The 15,774-nt window shown below is 36.9% G+C and overlaps 1 protein-coding gene across 1 annotated transcript; it reads right to left on the bottom strand.

Moving 5' to 3' along the window:
- Window positions 1–4,692: 4,692 nt before the first annotated feature.
- LOC113196948 (A-kinase anchor protein 17B) lies at window positions 4,693–13,964 on the bottom strand. Its single transcript, XM_026409057.1, has 4 exons — window positions 13,212–13,964; window positions 11,567–11,697; window positions 9,643–9,877; window positions 4,693–6,324 (listed from the first exon to the last, which is right to left on the bottom strand). The coding sequence occupies exons 1-4, from the start codon at window positions 13,962–13,964 to the stop codon at window positions 4,693–4,695; spliced, it is 2,751 nt and encodes a 916-aa protein (XP_026264842.1).
- Between the last annotated feature and the right edge of the window lie 1,810 nt (window positions 13,965–15,774).

Raw genomic sequence — 15,774 nt, 5'->3', positions numbered from 1 at the left:
ATTTCTTTTTTAGTTCTCGGCAGACACAACAACTTTGTTTGTATGTGGTGCTGAGGATCGAACCCGGGCCGCACGCATGCCAGGCGAGCACACTACTGCTTGAGCCACATCCCCAGCCCCAGAGTCGGAACTTTCTTAACTGAAGTCTGTAGCAGGTTTATTAAGGAGTAATGTTATTAACTGCAACAGTGCATGAATATTTTTAAAATGTGCATTTTTTTCCCCCACACTATTTTATCCAAGAAATATTCAAATGCTTATTTTATGTCAGGTGCCTTACTGCACCTTCTGCTTTGGAGAAACTGGAGGGAGAGAAGTTAGGCCACCTTTGTAGCCTTAAGTCTTATTTAAAAAAAAACAAATATTTATTTTTTAGTTGTAGTTGGACACAAATTCTTATTTATTTATTTATTTACTTATTTACTTATTTTATGTGGTGCTGAGGATGGAACCCAAGGCCTCGCACATGCTAGGCGAGCACTCTACCCCTGAGGCACAACCCCAGCCCTCATTTAAACGTGTAGATTAGGCTACTCTGTTTACACAGTTTAGCAGGTTTTTCTGATGCCAAGAGGAAAACATCTAGAATGTCATTAACACTTCAATCCCAATATCCTGATTCCCCTGCATTCAGAGCTGAATCAACATTGTGTTGATTACATGTCAAGAGATATTACCATAAGGCAGGATTTTGAGGCAAAACTTTTTATCAAGTCCATACTATATATGCCATAGTATAGAAAAATGTGTAATTCTAGAAAAGATAGCAGTGATTGTTACCACTTCCATACATCCAGCAGGGCAGGTATCTGGGTAACCTCTGTTTGCTCCCCACCTGCTGTCACCCAACCAGCTGCAGAGAAACTTTGTTCTCAGTACAGAATTGGATCTCAAGCAGCATTGGTTACATATTTTCTATGTCTGTGGTTTACAAGCAGCATAAGTTACATGTTTTCTGTATCTGTGTTTCAAAGCAAGCATTAGCTAAGTTTTCTGTATCTCCCTATCTGGCTTCTCTGTAGAATGTAACATTCTCTTTACCTCTGAGGGCCAAATTTATGCAAATTTGCTATCCAGAACAAGCATCCACTATTCCTTGCTGTTTCAGGAAGAGTTCTTTTAACCACACAAGTGCCCAGAGTTGAAGGTACAGTCTGTCTTAATTATATAATACCTCAAGGCAGTTTGTTGTGTATTTCATGTACAAATATAGTTAACTCTTAAATGATCAAAGACTGATTATCAGGAATCTAGCTTCTCTACTAGACTCCCCATCCCATACCCAGTTATTTTTTTTTTGTATTGTATAAACTTTGACACTTCCACCCAGTGCTGAGGGGATAAGATGAAATTTCATACTCAATTCTGCTACCTTTTAATAGGACTGATAAAAAGTGTACTGAAGGAGGGATGATTACAAATCAAACATGATTTTGATTTATCCAAAATGAAAACAATACTGGTTGTTGGTACCATGAGCCCTACACAGTTCCCATGAACTCATCATAAAGGGAAAACTGGCATAAAAACAATATTAAAATTGGTCACTATGTTTTCAGACAAACTGTTAATTATGAGTGTTCAATATTCTAGCCAATACATGTGGCAAATGAACAAAGACTCAACAGTCACTATGACAATTTTATTTTTAATATATATGAAAATTAAATGTGTCACTATTTCTCTAACAATGCAAATGAGGAAAAAGAGCAACATTAGTGCAATGCTGTATTCTACAGGTAGAAACTTCCCCCAAAAGTGGAATTATCAACATTTATTTAAAAATTAACATTTTAAACAGTTTGCAACAAATAAAAAATACATTTATTTGGTTCTATTTTCAAAATTACCAAGTTACATGGCTTTCTACCTGAGAAATTCAAACTGAACAAAAAACATGACAGATTTTTTAGCTTTCTTACAGCAGTATGAGCAGCACATACAAGGAAAAACATGAAAATACCTATTTAAAAAGACAAAGTTTAAAGTTCAGGCCCTTATTTAATACGACATAGAAAAAGGATATGAGAAAATACTTTGCACCACTTAAATAACAGCACAACAAAGAATAACATCAATTAAGAGAATACGGTTATAATAATTTCAGTTCTATTTCACTCTTTACTAAGCCACTTGATTGAAAAGTACAGGATAAGTTGTCTTTCTCATTTAAGGCTACACAAAAAGGTTGACTCAAATCTAGAATGCATTACCACAAGCTATAAAAATACAGGTTGTTCAGAAAGTCAACATAAAACCTGTATTCTTACTTTCTTCTAGGTCCCAGGATGGTATATAGCAAACAAACCAAACAAGACAAAAATACCATGTAGAAATGAATTAGCACCAGTTCTATTATACAAAGAAAAATTGCACATGCTATATTCAGCAGTTTATTTTTTATGTCTGTTTGCTGAGCAGTAAATTGTTTCCATGTCTTAAAAACTGGGCAAAGACAAAAATTATCAAATGATGGAAAAATTTGAGATTTTTCCCCCAATAGCTATTTTCCATTACAAACTCAGAAAGTTCTTTGTTTCAATGACATAAAATATGAAAAAATAAAGAGACAGGTTTTTATTGGAGGTGGATAATAACCTAGTTAACAAAGTTGTCTGATAAAATATGAGCTGTTAGTATGTTTAAAAGGCTACTCTGGACAACAGCACTTTGAACATGAATAGTCATTGCTAGTCCTCAGAGGAGAAAAGGCACTTGCCCCATGAGCACTTTTTCAAATTTGATTAGCCAAACCTAGTTTTAATAGGGGAGTCACTGGCTTAAAAGTGGGATTGAGCACGAGAGCCAACAAATTACTCATTGGTTATTATTAGTAATAGACATGATTTGCTATGGTGTATTCACTTCTGAATTTTGCATGTCCTAACATATCATTATTAAAATACAAATTGATCCATGAAACTTGTGGCTCTTTAGATAAATGAGACTTTGTAGCTACTTCAGATACCAGGTTGCTCAAGAGGCTGGTTATGGGCACACATTGTGCGACATCATTCTTTGCAACCACACTGACTGGCATCCTACCTGTTTCTACTAGCTGGTGCTTTTCTACAGAATATCAAATTAAGATAGTTTGAAATGAATTATAATATGAAAATGTTGCCTTTCACTGATTTTGTGGATTAAAATAATTTTCTCCTGTGCAGGCAGTATCTAATCTAACTGATATCTTCTATTGCCAGGTCAGGTATAGCTTTGTTGGGAAAATAAAGGATATCTACTGCCCCTGAGGTCCTAAATCCAACATAAGGCAGAATTCATTGGCCAAGCTTTCTATAGAACATATGCTGCACTAAGATTTAATCTTTAAGATAATCTATAAAATGTCTCAATTTTAAAACATATTTAAGAAGTCCAAAATGAGTAGGTAAAAAGATAAATTCTTTATGTTAAATAGAGTTTATAAATCCTGAACACATACAACTTTTCCACAACCAGAAAACTATGTTTTTTTCCCTTAACTCTTCCTAACTCCATGGCATAATTGAGGATTGAGGAGGCACTTGTTACTGTCTTATAAAAGTCAGTTTGGGGATATTCAGTGACTTTTTACAAACCGATGTCACCCAACCCTGAGTGAAAGAATTACATAACCTGAAATGGAACTGTCATATCTTCTCTTCCCAAGTGCCATTATTGGTGCTCCAGGATATTGAATATTTCATTTTGCAAAGCCCTCTAGTTATATCACTTCAATCCTGTTGCTTTTCCATGATGGAAAGATATGGGGTTCATAACACAACAACAACAAAAACTATTAATTGTTCCCTGACCATTTAAACCACAAAGGACAATCTGAGCCCCCTTTAAATTCTTATTCCAAACTTCGTCTCTAAAAGGACAACTCTTTGGGTTTTATTGACATATATTAATATGATGAATTACCTTCCTGTGGATACTGAAAAAACTCTCTAATGTCATGAAGAAGTCTATGCTCTAGCTGTTGTCTCTCTCTTTTATCTATAATTATTAATAAATAAAAGTGAGAAAGGATTGTTATTGCACTTGGTGTTTCTGACCAAATCAAAAAACATGTAAAAGGTTCCTTATTTGTTCACTGTTGTCCTCTTTGAAGATGAATGATACTAAATGATGATGTTGTGTCAGCAAAAGAGCCATACAGGGCTATCTCTCAACCCTTCTCAATGTTAATCTGCTCCTTCACTGGCACCAAATTAAAGGTATTAAAAAAAAGTCTGTCCTGGCCAGGTGCAGTTATACACACCTATAATCCCAGCAACTCGGGAGGCTGAGACAGGAGGATCTCAAGTTTGAGGCCAGCCTCAGCAACTTACTGATACCCTGTCTCAAAGTCAAAAATAAAAGGATCTGGGGATATAGCTCAGTGGTAGAGCACCCCTGGATTCAATCCCCAGTACCAAAAAAAAAAAAAAAAGAAAAAGAAAGAAATATTTAAATCATGAAGCTTTGCAAGCACATTGTTTCATCAAACTTCATGATCCAGAGGTTTTATATTTCCAAAGCTTGCCAACACACCTGCGGTCATTTTGATCTATGTTTTACACTTTGGAAAGAGAAACAAGGTTTTGCATTTGACCCTGCTCAAGCTCTTGCTGTGTAGTTACTAACTACATAGTTATATTTGGTTTTAAATTTTCTTATTTCCAAATCATTGATTATAAATAAGAGTGTTCCTGATCAAAGTAGCCATCAGAACATTTGAAAATATAAAGAACTAGTGTAGTTGTTTGCTAAATAGCTTCCATAGTCAATGTGCTCCTGACTATTATGTCTAACATGATGATTATCAGAACTGAAAATGAGATCTTTAGAATTCTCATGTCTTTTAAGCCTTCTTGCATCCTGGTTATAGTCTGCCTTCCAAGGACTCATTCTTCTTTTGGGAAAATATCCCAAATAGAAAGCATTAGCACTTTTTGATGTTATTGGCACATGAGAGGTTCTATAGTTCAAATTCTGGTCCAGTGCACCCCTACTAACCCTCCTCTTCTTTGTGATGTCCTCTAATTGATCACTGGAACTGGATTCGTGGTAGTAGCCTTCATCAAACAAGTAGTTGGGGGCCATTTTTCTCCTCTTTTTGCTGCTATTCTTCTCATCATTAACGGAATTGCTTTCATCCTTAAGCCATGAACATCTCGGTTCATTCCTAGACCTCTTGCCTGGTGTCTTAAGCTTGTATTTGGAGTATTTTTCCTCACCATCACGTTTCCACTCTGAATATGAAGTCTGCTGACTTGACCTAGTTTTTTTTTCACAGGTAATGATTTCATCTGCATCAAGAGTTCCTTTTTCAGGAGAACCATGATATGTGGTCACAGATTTCTGTTTCTCCTGTTCGTTTATGCTAAGAGTTTCACTGAAGCATTCAGAATCACTACTAATTTCCTCTAAGAAATCTGTCAAATGCACATCTAAGCCTACTGAGCTGGAGGGGGAAGAATCTTGACTTTTCCTTTGGGATTTGGAATCTTGGACCTGGTCAGTGTGAGTCTTTTCTAAGAGATGGCTTTTACCATCAGTTGGGGACAGCTGATCACCAGTCTCACTGGCTGTATCCTTGCAATCATTTTTAAATCTCTTAGAGCACTCTTTGGTATAATCTACTTTCCCCCCATTTTGTGGTTTATCCTGAGGATCCTGAGTACATACCTTTGAGCAGTAATCATCTTCCTGAACCTGTTCTCTCCTTTCCATGTTTTCGATTTGACTCCAAATGATTGAGTCAGGCATACGTTTTCTCAAATTGATCTCAAATCCATTTCCCTTAGCATGAACGTCCCTGTGCCACTGATATGTGCTTGTTGTGTGACTTGGTTGTAGACAGATACGGGCATATTTTGGAGTCTGATAATAGTTTAATATATAGTTAATAAATTCATCTGTTTCATAGATCTTCTCTTTCCTGCCATGGTCTCTCTCAGAGAATCTTGAAGAATAGGATTTATTAGAACTGTGGTGGTCTTCTTTTTCAAGAGACTGACCTTGGATCATTGTAGTTTTCAAGGAATTCTGGCCAGAGACCAGTCTGTATCCATCAGTTAATAATTTTGCAGTCCTCTCTTTTCTAATTGAGTATCTTAACTTTTTTCCCCGAAGGCAGTGAGAAAATTGATGTAAGCGAACCCTATTTCGTTTCTTTATTTTTTGTGTTTGTTTATTATCTGACTTGGCAACCTGGTATTTTGGCATTTCTTCTTGATTTGGAAGATGCTGAGTGTTGAATTCTTCTTCCTCCAGAATTTCCAATGTGTTCCCTAGAGTATAAATAGCTTCGGGTCCTGTAATGTCAACCTCCTGTGGGTTAAATTGTGTAGATCCCTTCAAAGGAAAAGATTAAAAATCTCATATGAGAAACTAAATAGATGGAAAAAATTCCAAAGAAAACTGGGCTCTTTTAACATTATTCCAAAGAGATTTCTAATACCTGGGATAGATCCAAATTAGGAACAATATTGCACTGAAGAAATGGGAAGTAATAAAATAAATATCTTTATCTAATATGAGCTACTTTAATTAGGTCTGTGCCCTTCCTTTTATCACAAGGTACCACACTTTACATCACTTTCAAAGCACATAACCCTTTTTTCCACTTGTTCAAAAATTGATGAACCTACTATTCTAGGTATCATACATAATAGGAGCTGGAGAGACAAAGAGAAATAAGAAACATTTTATAGCCCTCCCAGAAATGTCCTAGCATAAGAAAGGACTGATGGGTGAAATATGTGTCCAAGAATCAACTGGCTTCAAAGATAAACAATCTCTGTTTTATATCCCAGCCTCTTACTATGGAGGGTATCTCTGAGTTGCCCTACCTCACTTGCTTCATTAAAAAGCAAGCCCATGAGGGCTAGGAAAGTGGTGATGCAATTGCCTAGTATATGTGAGGCCCTAGGTTCTATCATCAGCATCATGAAAATAAATAAATAAATAAATAAAAAGCTTCAAGTAGCAAAAACGGTTATGACCATGGGTCTACCTACTATTATATCTTAATGCTATCTGTTCTACATAACTACAGAGCAGGTGAAAGGTGCTGCCCACACTGCCACCCAACAAGGGTTTGTACTGTGCTCCCACTCACACCTATCATACATCAGGGTACAGTACCTGCCCATTATCTGGGATTAAAACCAGAGGACCACATAATTGGTACAAATATTAATGGGACTCAGAATTAGACACTATACTCACTTAAAAAGACACATTTTAAAAAAAGGAGTAACCCTCAATTATTAAGTTAAACAAAAAATGCAGCAAACCTTGTTATACATGTAAATGTGAGATTTTTCTGGTCCTGATTTCACTAAGTTTGACTGTCCATACTAATGAGAAAGGCCAAGATGGCAAATAGACATAAAATTAATTCTATGTAATGACATTCTCTCTTCATATTTACAAATACTAAATATGAATTTTTTAAAAAAATAATTGGTACTGCCCAGGAGCTCTTTATATCTCAAGTCCTTTTTTATTTTTTTATTTATTTAATTTACTTTTTTGGTCATGAGGATAGAACCTAGGGGTGCTTAACCAGTGAGCACATCCCCAACCCCTTTTTTATATTTTATTTAGAGACAGGGTCTGGCTGAGTTGCTCAGGGTCTCATTAAGCTGCTGAGGATGGCTTTGAACTTGATGATCCTCCTGCCTCGCCTCCCAATTCACTGGGATTACAAGCATGCACCACCACACCTGGCCCTTTTTTATTTTGAAACAGGATCTTGCTAAGTTGCTCAGGCTGGCCTCTCACTTGAAATCCTCTTGCCTCAAAATCCTGATTTTCTAAGATTACAGGCATGTGCCACCATGCTCACCTAAATATGGATTTTTAAAAAATATATTTTTAGTTGTAGATGGACACAATACTTTATTTATTATGTGGTGCTGAGAATCAAACCCAGTGCCTCACGCATGCTAGGCAAGTGGTCTACCTCTGAGCCATAAACCCAGCCCATAAATGTGGATATTTAAGTTAATACTTTGGAAGTATTTCTGGGTTTGAATCCAGGGCTTGTGCTGAGTCTGACTGTCTTTAGGAACCCAGAAAGGACTCTCATACATTGCTGGTGGGACTGCAAATTAGTGCAGCCAATATGGAAAGCAGTATGGAGATTCCTTGGAAATATGGGAATGGAACCACCATTTGACCCAGCTATCCCTCTACTCAGTCTATACCCAAAAGACTTAAAAACAGCATACTACAGAGACACAGCCACAGCAATGTTTATAGCAGCATAATTCACAATAGCTAAACTGTGGAGCCAACCTAGATGCCCTTCAGTGGATGAATGGATAAAAAATGTGGCATATATACACAATGGAATTTTACTCAGCAATAAAAGAGAATAAAATCATGGCATTTGCAGGTAAATGATGGCACTGGAGAAGATAATGCTAAGTGAAGTTAGCCAATCCCCCAAAAAACAAATGCTGAATGTTTTCTCTGATATAAGGAGGCTGACTCATAGTGGGGTAGGGAGGGAGAGCATGGGAGGAATAGATGAATTCTAGATAGGACAGAGGGGTGGGAGGGAAAGGGAGGGGGCAGGGGATTAGCAAGGATGGTGGAATGTGATGGACATCATTATCCAAAGTACATGTATGAAGACACAAATTGGTGTGAACATACTTTATATACAACCAGAGGTATGAAAAGTTGTGCTGTATATGTGTAATAAGAATTATAATGCATTCTGCTATCATTTATTTTTAAAAAGATCAATAAAAAATAAACAGGTATTTCATTAAAAAGGAGAATCAAATGGCAAATAAGCATATGAAAAATACCCAGTATTATTTGTTGTTAGAACTTTCACATTAAGGGGTTGGGATTGTGGCTCAGTGGCAGAACGCTTGCCTCGAATGTATGAGGCACTGGGTTCAATCCTGAGCACCACATAAAAATAAATAAATAAGTAATAAAGGTATTGTGTCCATCTACAACTACAAAAATATTTATAAAAAAGAAACTTCACATTAAAACCATAATGAGATACCTGAGAGATTGTTAGGTATATATATTTTATATAAATGTATAAAATATATATATATATATTATTTGCAAAATAAAAAGTGTTAATAAACAATAAAATAATAAAAAAGGAACCCAGAAAGGGAAAGAAACACCTTCCAAAAATGAAACTCTCCAAACAAAACAAATGCTCTGTGAGATAAGAAATTCTTCAGCAAATAGTTCAAGACTAGACTAACATAAGCTTGCTACAGGCTCTCCCTTCACATCCAAACATGTCACAGATGAATGGACAAATAAAGTTAATAGAAGACAGCAACCTAACACCCACACCTATCCATTGCTTCCCCTTGCATTTTTCTGTTACAGAAAAAATCAATAAACTAGCTAAATGCTCTGGGTAATACAGTCCTGAAGTTTAGAAATATAAAGTATATGTATAGGATGGCAGAGTTGAGACCACTCCTTTAGAGAATGTTGATATCCCTTTTGGAAATTCCCAGTTAGGGTTATTAGAGATCAGTTGATTTCCAAGCAACCCCAGTGAATGCCATGAGTCTTCCATGAGTTGATTTTCAATAGGCCAGTGCTTAAATGAAAAGGCTGGAGCTCAGAAAGGTTAATACCTACCCAAACTGAATAACAATTTGGAAATAGCCCTACCGAGATTTTCCTCAGGAGTACCCGTAGCAATCGAAGGGCCTCAACTCTCCTCTGAGCCAGCATGTGCTTCCTCTCCTGCCATTCTTCTGAAGAGTCTGGCTCCTCAGGTGCCTCAGCTTTGGCCTTCACTTTCTGCTTCCTTGACCTGTGGCTGTCCCTCTCCTTCAGGGCTCGCCTCCTGGTCCTGGCCTTCTTCCTCTTTTCGTGGGCTCTCCTCTCCTCATCTTTTCTTTTTCTGGACAAAGATTAACATCAAACCATTCAAAAGGTATTTATCAGACATTTGGCCTCCTCTTTCCTCCTTCCCCTGTTAGGGGAGGACAGATCATTTAGGTTTCTAGGAATATACCACTGTTAACCCAAAACACACACACACACACACACACACACACACACACACACACACACACATAAAATTACTGTTAAGCATCGGTCAAGGGAGAAAGATACATGATTTAGTTGGTCAAATACAAGCATGTAAAGGAAATCTAATGCAAAGATAGACTATCAAAAGAAGAGGAGGAAGAATAAGAGGAGGAAGAAGAGGAAGAGGAAGAAGAAAGCTGCAGATTTCAAAGGAGGGGCTCCATCCTCCACATTCTCAAACCACAAGCAATGACAACAGGACCGAGCTTTCTTTTAGTTCTCGGAGGACACAACATCTTTGTTTGTATGTGGTGCTGAGGATCGAACCCTGGCCGCATGCATGCCAGGCGAGCGCACTACCGCTTGAGCCACATCCCCAGCCCAGGACCGAGCTTTCAAAGTGATTTCATTTTTCTTGAGATTATAATGTTCTGTGGGTTGGTTTCACATAGGCAGTTAAAGATAAGACAAGGCACTAAGAAAATCTTCAGGATGAAAACTGATCCCTGGCCCCTATTACTTAGCATAAACACTATTGTAAAAACACACTGGCTTGGGAGAAGATGGTTTTTAATGCCTTTTTCAGAAAATTAAAATTAATTCAGTTAGGTCCCTATGAGAATGTGGGAAGGAGAAAGAAAGAGCAACTACCTGAAGTCAGGACTTAGCCAAATGACAAAGGACTGTCTAAATGGGATATTCAACCTGGAATTTGGAGGAGAACCATATCTTGACTGGGCTCTGGTTCCCTAGCTGTGATCTCAAGTAACTCCTATCACCCCACAAGACAAAAAGTGAGGGGCACATGGAAGGGTACTATTAGCTCCTTTTTTGAATGTTATAATTTACATTCAAGAGGAGGGGCCAGGAGGTAAAACTGGTTTTCAGAACCCTATATTTCCGGCCCATCTGTACCTCCTTGACAAACCTTTGGAAATCCAGTACCCCATTCTAGGTTTAAGCCTCTAAATTGGAAAACTATAAACTCAAAGAAATAAATGTGGAAGCTCCATAAATTCACAGAAAGAATTTAAGCCAACAAGAAAAATGGCCCCAAGAAATCTGTGACTTTCTTGCCTATGGGTTACTCTGATAAATGTGAGTACAGTACCTATGGTTTGTTGACCAATTTGTGGAATATAATCTTTTATAAACCTATTCATCATTTTAAATTGGTAGGCAAGTAATATTGGTAGATAATAGGTAAATTACTCAAATTTCTAATTTGCTAGGTTAGAATTTTTACTATAAGACTCCCTGAGCCTTCTTTTAAAAATAATTTCTTTCCAGGCATCTTAATCTGGCTAGTCCCATAATTCCTTACTGCTTATTCTCATTTATAGACATATTTTTTCCAGTCTCTTGTTTTCAACTGTTTCATCATTTTGGTTTCATTACAGCACACTTTAAAGACTTTAATCTTCAATAGAGTTTTGTAGTCTATACCAATATCTGTCCCCCACCTCAATGTTATCTATCATGTTTAGCTATTCACCCAAAGGAATCAATCTACAAATCAAAAGAAAAAACCCTCCTTACCTAAAATCAGTCTACTCACCTTTCAGCCACTTCCTCTTCTCTTCTCTTTTCTTTTTTCCTTTCTTCCTCCAGTTCTTGTAATTTTAGCCTTTCCTGATTTCTCCTCTTTACAGCTCCTTCACTGAAGTGTTTGGTTGTGTCAAACATAACCTGCCCCCAAACAGTTTAAAGTTTTATTAGAAAGATTTGTCAGTTGACTGGATGTGACACAGGCCAGAGAGATTTAAAAAAAAGTTGGTACATGGCAATTTGAAACCAAATGAATTCAAAATGTCCTCTCTGCATCCCAGTGCCCATATTGTTCCACTGCTTCTCAGTTACCAGCTGAAAAGTACTTGTGAACACTCAGATTTTCTTTAGTAGAACCCTTGCGTAATTATATCAAACATTACTTGACCTTTTACAATTTAATATGTCAAATATATCTCAATAAAGATGTAAAAAAAAAAAACCCTTGAAGAGTTTGGTTGACATGGTCATGGGCAGCATCACAGCACCAATATCAGCACACTCTAGAAATGTGAGTATATTACCTCTGGTTTGTTCTAAAAATCAACTGAATTACTGTATTTATGTAAATGATCAGGAATAAAAAAATAGTCAGTTAGCTTAATGGGAAATGGGGGTGGGGACAGAGAAAAACTACAAGAAAACTGAACAATGTGATGTGAAATGTGACTACCATGATTATTAAACTACTTTTCAAATCATAAAGTGAAAGTCAGGCTGAGATAAACAGATTTGCTTAAAAATGTAAAAGCAGCTAGAGAGAGCTATTTAAATCTATATGATAATGAAAAACAACAAATTCATGACCATGGTTACCTTTGAGGGGAGGAAGGCGAATATGATTGAGGGTAGGTACATAGAAGGGAAGTGCTCTTTCATCTTACTAGTAATGGTTTATTTTATAAACTGAGCAATAGTATATGAGTAGTCATTATAATTTTTGGTATGTCTTTTGTCTTACTGAATAGCTCATAATTTTAAAATATGCATTTTAACAAAAGTACTCACACATGATCACACACGCACCCCCTCACACACACAAAGCTAAAAGTGCAAATTCATGCTAACGGTAACGACTGATTTATAGAAAAAGGAGCATATAGCTATCTCTTTTCCACTGCTGGGTTAAGATTTCCAAAAGTAGATAACCAAAGCATACAGACATCAATGAGATGACATGACTGGATAGACAGGCTGATTTTGAAAGTAAAAGATCCAAATCTGGTAGGATTATGTTTTAGCAATTTACCTGACAGACATGCTGAAAAATATAAGCTGTGACTCCCAGAATAATAAGGAAATAAACTATTGTCCTTATGGTTTTAAACTGCATGTGTCCCTCTCTCTCAGCAACCTAACACAACAGAATATGAGATACTTCATAGGAGCCACAAATAATCTTTTAATGCCCTCAAGAAGCTACAGCAGAACCCCAGATTATAACAACCATCATGCCTGAGAGTAGAAGGAGTGTTCCAATCAAGATTATTTTTCTCCCTAGACATCCATTGCTTAATGACAACATAAGTCTTTACCTGAGTTATTAATCAGAGCCTGGTGGAATCTAAGGAAATTTATTCTAGATGCTTCCTTCCAGCTTTGACTCAGGATCACCTGAAAAGTGGGAAATAAAAGAAAGTCTGGCTACTTCTTACCTTAATGTTACATGCCAGAGCTTTCCCATCATCACCTTTAAGCATCAGCTTCATCCCTCGAAGGGACTCCATGGCTTTAATAAAGTCCGTTGACTCCTGGTACTGTATAAAGGCCTCAAATGTCTGCAAGCCAAAGCTAAACCCCCCAAAGCTCCCACCAGTCATCACTTCTCTGTAGGGGTCAAGCATAGGGATATCCACATTCTTGATCTTCCCGAAACTTTCAAAGACTACCCGAACAATCTCTTCACATGGCTTCTCCCCACTGGAACCTTTTGGTGCAAACCATTTACAGGGCAAGCCTTCAAAATATATGGAATCTGGGCTCTTATCGTGGTCCTGCTCTTCAGCCCCATCACTCAGTGAAGCTTCTTTTTCCCTGGGGAAGTGTTCCCACTCTCCCAAAGCATCTGTAGCCACTACTTTTAAGTCTGTTTTCAAACCATTTAGCTTGATGATCTTTCCATGTAACTTTGCCTTTAAGATTTGAACCAAACTTCTGGTTTCAGCCTCACCCTCAAATCGGATAAAGTCTTTTGTACTCTTGGAGAGCCGAACTGTGGTGAACTGGTCAGGGCAAATGAGGCTCTTTAGCTGGTCAAGAACTTCCCAGTTAGAGAAGGGCCTCACAGGATCCATACTTTCTGGGAGCAATACACTGATCATCAATTTTGCTATGGGCTTGAGGTAGAGGTGCTGAGCCGCACAGAGCTCTGTTGCCTCAGAGTTATCATATACCACTGTGACTGTCATGGTATCCTCAGTTCACCTTAAAGGGCAAAAGAGAAAATTTTTATACAAATGGAGCAAAACACAGATTTGTATTACAAAATGGTGCTTTGCTGGACTTAGATCTATACTATGGGTAGAATTAAAATAATATCTTACAACTCATGGAACTAAGAAGCAATCCCAGTAGGGATGCAGGATACAAGGTTAATACAAAAAAGTCAATAGTTTTATTACATGCCACCAGTGAACAAGCAGAACTTGGTATTTAAAACACGATACCATATATATTAGCATCCAAAACAATGAAAGATTTAAGTAGAGATCTATCAAATGTGCACAAGATCTATATGAGGAAAACTGCAAAACTCTGATGAAAGATATCAAAAAACTAAATATGTGGTCCATGGAAAGGAAAACTCAAGATATCAGTTCTTTCCAACTTGATCTATAAATTCAGTGCAATTCCAATCAAAATCCCAGAAAGTTATTTTATGGATAACAACTGATTGTAAAGTTTATACAGAGAGGCAAAAGACCCAGATTAGTCCACTCAATACTAATGGAGAGGAACAAAGTTGAAGAACTGACACTATCTGACTTCAAGACTTTGGTAAGGCTACAGTAATCAAGATATGGCACTGGCAAAAGAACAGACAAATAGATCGATGGAACAAAATAGAGACTCCAGAAATAGACCCACATAAACATATTCAACTGATCTTTGGAAAAGGAGCAAAGGCAATACAATGGAGCAAAGGTAGTCTTTTCAGCAAGTCTTTGCTGGAACAATTGTACATCCATGTGACCTTGGATACGATGATGACTTTTGAATGCAATGCAGGTGTGATCCATTAAAGCAATAACTGATAAGCTGGACTTCATTAAAATTTAAAACTTCTGCTCTGCAAAAAAAATACTGTCAAGAGGATGTAAAAGACAAGTCACAGATTGGGAGAAAATATTTGCAAAAGGTAAAGAATTGTTATCCAGGGCTGGGGATGTGGCTCAGCGGTAGCGCGCTCGCCTGGCATGCGTGCGGCCCGGGTTCGATCCTCAGCACCACATACCAACAAAGATGTTGTGTCCGCCGAAAACTAAGAAATAAATATTAAAAATTCTCTCTCTCCTCTCTCACTCTCTCTTTAAAAAAAAAAAAAAAAACAATGGGTTCCGATAATTTAAAAAAAAAAAAAAAAAGAATTGTTATCCAAAATATATGAAGAACACTTAAAACTCAACAATAAGAGAATAATCTGATTATAAAATGGACCAAAGGTCTTAATAGACATTTCCTCAAAGAAAATATACAAATGGAAAAACACACATAAGAAGATGCTCCACATACATAATAAGTCATCCAGGAAATGTAAATTAAAACAATAATGAGATGCCATTAACACCTATTAAATTGCTAAAACATTGATCACACCAAATGCTGGTGAAGATGTAAAGCAGGGGCTAGGGTTGTGGCTCAGTGGCAGAGCATATTCCTTGCACATGTGAGGCACTGGGTTCAATCCTCAGCACCACATAAAAATAAATAAAAATTAAAGATATTATGTCCATCTATAACTAATTTTATAATTTATATTTAATATAAATATTTAAAAAGATGTAGAGCAACAGAAACTCACTTATTGATGGTGGGAATGGAAAATGGTGTAGACAATTTTGAAGACAATTTGCTATTTTTTACAAAACCAAACATACTGTTGCCATGCAATCTAGCAATCTAGCAATATTCCTTTATTTATCCAAAGAAGGTAAAAGCATATGTCCACACAAAATCTGAACTCAATAGTTATGGGAGCTTTATTCATAATTGTGCAAA

This window comes from Urocitellus parryii, chromosome X (genome assembly GCF_045843805.1).
Source record: "Urocitellus parryii isolate mUroPar1 chromosome X, mUroPar1.hap1, whole genome shotgun sequence".
In the NCBI taxonomy this organism is placed as follows: Eukaryota; Metazoa; Chordata; class Mammalia; order Rodentia; family Sciuridae; genus Urocitellus; species Urocitellus parryii.
This window is presented reverse-complemented; position numbering and strand designations above follow the sequence as displayed.